Here is a 6313-nt window from a genome sequence, read left to right as displayed (position 1 = left end):
TATGGCACTTCATCTTGCTTTGTATTTTAAATATTTTATTATTTTTATTTTATGTGTACGAGTGTATTGCCTGCATGTATGAGTGCACCCGTGTCGTGCAGTGCCGTGGAGGTCAGAAGACAGCTCCAGATTCCCCTGGAACTGGAGTTAAGGACAGTTCATAGTTGCCATGTGGGTGCTGGAAATCAAACCCGGGTCCTCTGCAAGAGCAGTCAGTGCTCTTAACCACTGACTTATTTATCTATTTTTAATTCTTGTATTACATTTATTAATTTATTTGGGGATAAGCATGCCATGGTGAATGTGTGGAAGCCATCCAGCCAGCCCCTGGTATGATTTGTATACAGCAAAATCTCACTTGACTTTTTTTTTTTTAAGTTTTGTTTTTATTGTATGAGTGCTTCCCTACATATATGTCTGTGTACCTGGTACCTGCAAAGACTAGTAGAGGCTGGCTTTAAACTCCTGGATTTACAGCAGGTTGTAAGCTGCTATGTGGGTGCTGGGAACCGAATCCACATCCTCTGCAAGAGTAGCCAGTGCTCTCAACCACTGAGCCATCTCTCCAGCTCCCATTACTTGATTTTTTTTTTCATGATAAAAACTAAAATAAAATGGAACTCCCTCATTCTGTTACACCAGAATATATAAAGAACTCTTAGAACTCAACATTAGAACTGATGAGTTGGCTCAGCAGTTAAAGGAGCTTGCTGCCAAGCCTGATGGCCTGAGTTTGATCCCTAAGTCCCACATGGTAGAAGGAAAAACTAATCTCCCACCAGTCTTCTGACCTCCACACATATGCTAAACACATATACCCACAACAAACATAGTACACACAAGTAAGTCAATAAATTAAAAATTTTAGGGAGGATAGGTATGGCACATGCCTTTAATCCCAGCACTTGGGAGGCAGAGGCAGACAGATCTCTGAATTCAAGGCCAGCCTAGTATACATAATGAGTTCTAGGCCAGTCATAGTTACATAATGCAACTCTGGGGTGGGGGTTATTTATTTCTTTGTTTGTTGTTTATTTTTAAAGGATGGGGGGTGGCTAGAGAGCTAGCTCTGTGGTTAAGAGCACTGGCTGCTCCATCAGAGGAACAGCATGGCAAATAACAACCATTTCCTGGTTTAAAAACCTGTAAAGCCACAATAATCAAAACTGCAATACTGGTGAGAGGGTAGAAAAGTAAACCTGTGGAGGAGAATTGAGGGCTGAGAGATCAATGAATATTTTTTATTTAAATACATTTATGATAATTTGATGATAATGTATGCTTGACTGGTTTCTCACAACAGTGCCAGGATAATTTAGTGGGGAAAAAGAATAGTCTCAGGACTACAGAGATGGCTCAGCAATTAAGAGCACTTCCTGCTCTTACTGAGAACTCTCTTTCAGTTCCCAGCCTGGAACTTGCTATGTAGACCAGGCTGACTTCAAACTCACAAAGATCCGCCTGCCTCTGCCTCCCAAGTGCTGGGGTCACAGGCAAGGCATGCACCACCACGCCCGGCTAAAAATGAATAAAATAAATAAATAAACCAGTCTCTTCAACAAACAGTGCTAAGAAAAAGATGCCAACATTAAAAAGAACAAAGCTGAAGGGGGCAGGTACAATAACTTAGCAAGGAAAAGTTCCTGCTGCCAGTCTTGACAACCCTGCGTTCAATCCCCAAGACCCACATGGACGAGGGAGAGAACAGGTAAGTTGTCCTCTGATCTCATTTGCTGTGACATGTGTACACGTACTCATTCACACACAGATAAATGGAATTAATTTTTTTTTTTTTAAAGAATGAAGGTAGACATTCCCCACCATTTACAAATGTTAGGTCAGGGGCTGGAGCGATAGCTCAGCCGTTAATACCACTGGATGTTCTTTCAGAGGACCCAGGTTCGATTCCCAGCACCCACATGGCAGCTAACAACTGTCTATAACTTCAGTTCCAGGGGATCCAGCACCCTCCTCTGACCTCTGTGGGCACTGCATGACACTGGTGCACTTATACACTCATACACATAAAATAAAAATAATAAATAAAAGGGCCAGGCATGGTGGCGCACACCTTTAATCCCAGCACTCCGGAGGCAGAGGCAGGTGGATCTCTGTGAGTTTGAGGTCAGCCTGGTCTCCATTAGCGAATCCAGGCCAGCTGCGGCTACAGGGAGACCTTGTCTCAAAACCACCAAAAAAAAAAAAAAAAAAAAGAGAGAGAGAGAGAGAGAGTACAGACTGTTCTTCAAAGGAACCAAGTTTAGTTCCCAGCACCTATGTTGGGTGGCTCATAACTGCCTGTAACTCCAGAGGATCCAACACCCTGTTCTGATCTTCAAAGGCACCTGCACTCACATGCACATACCCACACACAGAGACATATGTACATATAACTAAAAGATAAAAATAAGGGCCAGTGAGATGGTTCAGTGGGTAAAGACATTTGCCACCAAGACTGATGAACCTGAGTTTAACTTAAGCCCCAGGAGTTTAACCTCCTTATCCACCTGGTAGAAGGAGAAAACTGGTTCCCCAAGATTGTCCTCTGACCTCCGCACATGCTCCATGCTACATGTTCATGTACACATGTGCATAAATAAATGTAATTTATTTATTTATTTATTTTTATTTTTTTTGGTCTTTTTGAGACAGGGTCTTCTTGTAGCCCCAGCTGTCCTGGAACTCACTATGTTGACCAGGCTGACCTTGAACTCACAGAGATCCGCCTGCCTCTGCCTCTGGGGTGCTGGATTAAAGGCGTGCACCATCACACCTGGCCCCCACTCCATTTATATTTAAGCAAGGGGTTTAAATTTTTTCTAAATAAAATTCTCATTTTGTTGACAATAACTTTGGTCATAAATTAGAGGTAATGAAATGCAAAGGAAAAGTGATGAGTTTTCCAAAATAGAGAAATCTGTTCTTTGATTTGATTGGAAAGCCTTTTGAGAGTTGGGTTTCCTTTGTGAATCCACTGACCTTTAGTGCACTGGAAATTGTACAAGGCAGTACAAAGAATGCATGCTGCTGGGCATGGTAGCGCACACCTTTGATCCCGGCACTTGGGAGGCAGAAGCAGGAGTATCTCTGTGAGTTCAAGGCTGGCCTGGTCTACATAGTGAGTTCCAGGACAGCTGGGGCTACAGGGAGACCCTGCCTCAAAAAATCCAAAAAAAAAAAGAAAAGAATGCATGGATTGACCCCGAGTACAAGAAGTGATTTTGTTGTTAATGTTTGCTGCAGCTCTGTGTCTTGTGCTTGGGTGCTTTTAGTCATTGTTATTATTGGAAATTTCTTAAATAAAACTGATTTAAATGTAAAAAAAATATTTTTTTGCAGCCAACAAGAGCTGCATAGTGAGGTTCTGTCTCAAAAAATTTTAATAAATGAATAAATATTTTAAATAAATCTTTAAAAAATTTTAAATTAGCCAGGCATGTTAGCACGTCTTTAATCCCAGCACTCTGGAGGGAGGTAGAGGCAGAAGGATCTCTGTGAGTAAGAGGGTACATAGTGAGACCCTGTCTCAAAAATAAATTTGATGGGCCAGGCATGGTGACACATGCCTATAATCCCAGTACTTGGGAGGTTGAGACTGGAAGATCATGAGTTTGAAGTCATCCTGGACTATATGAGACCTTGCCTCAAATAAAACAACAACAACAATATATTGATGGATCAAAGACTTAAATTTAAGAGCTAAAATATGAGCATAATAAAACATAGGCCAGGTATGGTGGTGCACATCTTTAATCCCACCCAGTACTTAGAAGGTAGAGGCAGGGGGAACTCTGAGATCCAAGCCAGCATGGTTTGCATAGCGAGTTCCAGGCCAGTTCAGGCTATTGGGAATCCCTGTCTTCAAAAAACAAAAAACAAACAAAAAAATGTGCACAAATCTTTGTGATCTTAGATTGTGGTTTTGTTTGTTTCTTAGTTTTGGGTTTTGTTTGGTTTTTGGTTTTTGTTCTTGAGACAGGGTCATACTATATAGCCCTGACTGACCTGGAACTTGCTATGTAGACCAGGCTGGCTTTGGGTTTGGAGTGTTTGTTTTGAGGCAGGGTCTCATTTAGCCCAAACTGTCCTGGATTTGGCTGTGTAGCTAGAGATGACCTTGAACTTCTAATCCTCCTGCTTCCACCTTCCAGGTGCTAGAATTGCAGTCGTGTGCCACTACATCTGGCCTTTGTGAGTTTTTTGTTACTTTATGAAAGTTAACAGAGCTGGGCAGGTGCGAAGGATCAGAGTGCCTGCCTCACAAGATCCAGTGAACTTATATCACTAGCTTTGTTCTGCCTCTGGTCGGAGTGGTGGTTGCTCCAGGCCATCCCCATCAGTGACAAGCTCTCTCCCTGCCCTACGTTCTCTTCCTGTGCAGACAGAGTGGGAAGCTTTGGAGCTGACAGATCACCAGTGGGCACTGGATGATGTGGAAGAAGAACTCATGGCCAAAGACCTCCACTTCGAAGGCATGTTCAAAAAGGAATTGCAGACGTCAATTTTCTGAACACTGTGCAGGGATTAGCTGTGTCCGGAACTTGGAGTAATGCTTAACCTTGTAACTTTCGTTGGAGCTGGAGCCTCTGAGAATAAAAGGAGGATGCAAGGGCTGGCGGGCGTGCAGCAGGCTCATTCTTGTCTGAGCTGGGTTCCCCTTTGTGTTGGAAACTAGAGGAAAGAGGAGTTGCTGGATGATGTGCTGTTTTAAAAGGTTGTAAAAGTTCCTCAGGTGACTCTAGTTTAGAAAGTCAGAGAAAGGGGAAAACCCAAGCTACCAAGAATATATCAAAACTTAGCAAAAATTTCAGCCTTTGGAAGAAGCATCATCAGTTCTAACTAGTCATTATGTTCAGTCAGCCTGACTTCTAACCACAGTAAACTCCTGTTTTCTTAGGATCCAAACACCCTGCATTTTACCTTTAATTTCTTGTTAGTATTTTTTAACTTTCTTTACAAAAGTAATACATTTTCACTATCGAAAGTTTAGAGACTGCAGCTGAGGAACTTAGAACTTCTGCACTGCTCACTTGAGCCTACAGAACCACGCAGAGTCAGTGTGTCCTATCCTTATTGAAATCAACTCTTTCAAGAGTGAATCCCCAGGGCCAGGGCAGACTCAGCAAGCCTTTCATATCTCTTCATGTTGTCCAGTGAAAACAGGTGACCCTGAGGCACGGCCAGACTCTCAAGTGCCTTTGGGATCATCAGAGACAGGTTACATAATACAAGTTCTTGATCTGAACTTGAGAAAATATCAAATCCATTGGCCAGTCAATGGTGCTGTACTGTAAATGGCTACTCATTTGAACGAGTGACCTCATTTCCCAGTTCCTCTGGACAGGAGAGAATTTACATATCACTGTCAGAGGGCACGAGGGCAGCTGCTGATGGATACATAGATCAGGGTGACCAGAAATCCTCTGTCTAGATGAACAGCCCCAGGGAAGTGGCAGGGTGCCATTTCTGTACCAAGAGTTGGATGTAATTTGCATGTTGAGCACTGTAATCAAGAACAAGCAACTCTTGACTCTACTAATTAAACAATCCTGTTTTCTCTTTTTGCCTGTGAAAGTGTTGCCTCTGTGGGTTCTGACTATCTTCTGCCAACAGGAGTGTTGTCTTGAACCAGGGCTGAAGAGCCCCAAGGTGAAAGAGATATGGCCCTTTGTCTTCAGAGAATTCATGAGAGGCTTGGGGATGTAGCTCAGTAGTAGAGTCTAAACTAACTGTACATCATGAGCCTGGGTTTTATCTCCAGCACCAAAACAAAACACCATAAGAGAAACCCATTTTTGAGTTCATAGACTCTCTACAGCAAGTCTGGACCAGAAGCAGAAGGCAGGTGGCTTGGAAGTCATCTCAGAAGCAGGCTTGATCCTGATGGCAGTGGTGGGGAAGCACTGAGGGATAGGGGTTACTGCTTGGCTGGGAAATGGTGGCTATGGCAAGTGCTAGGTGACAGTGGGGAAGGGAGTGGCATTGAGTTCATATGCATGATCCCTGCCTGTCCTGGACTCTCTGATTCTTACCTCTATGGAAGACATTTCCCCTCTCTAGGCCTCAGGCTCCCTTTTTCTTCCAAAGAGGATTAGATAATGCAGCCGCTCTGGAAAAGTCTGATTATCCTCAAAAGGTTAAGCATTTTTCCCTCGTGGTAATGTTTACAGAAACAACGGGTGGAGAGGCAGAGAAAAGGGTAACACTCTACACATCTCAGTAGGGAATTAAGGAAGAGAACTGACCGCACATGTCTGCAGAACTTATACATGGAGTCACAGCAGCGTTCTTCACAGTCATAAAGTGGGAGACA

The 6313-nt window shown here is 43.2% G+C and overlaps 1 protein-coding gene across 1 annotated transcript in view; it reads left to right on the top strand.

The window, feature by feature from the left end:
• Positions 1-5564, top strand: part of Emc3 (ER membrane protein complex subunit 3) — a 27626-nt gene extending 22062 nt beyond the window's left edge. The window contains exon 8 of the mRNA XM_008854865.3: positions 4382-5564. Coding sequence (XP_008853087.1) covers positions 4382-4510 — 129 coding nt within the window. The 3' untranslated portion in view covers positions 4511-5564. The remainder of the gene's footprint in view (positions 1-4381) is intronic.
• Positions 5565-6313: the final 749 nt, after the last annotated feature.

The sequence above is a fragment of the Nannospalax galili genome, unplaced genomic scaffold (genome assembly GCF_000622305.1).
Source record: "Nannospalax galili isolate Female #2095 unplaced genomic scaffold, S.galili_v1.0 scaffold406, whole genome shotgun sequence".
NCBI lineage: Eukaryota > Metazoa > Chordata > Mammalia > Rodentia > Spalacidae > Nannospalax > Nannospalax galili.
The sequence above is the reverse complement of the archived record's forward strand: the minus strand, read 5'-3'. Positions and strand labels throughout refer to the sequence as shown.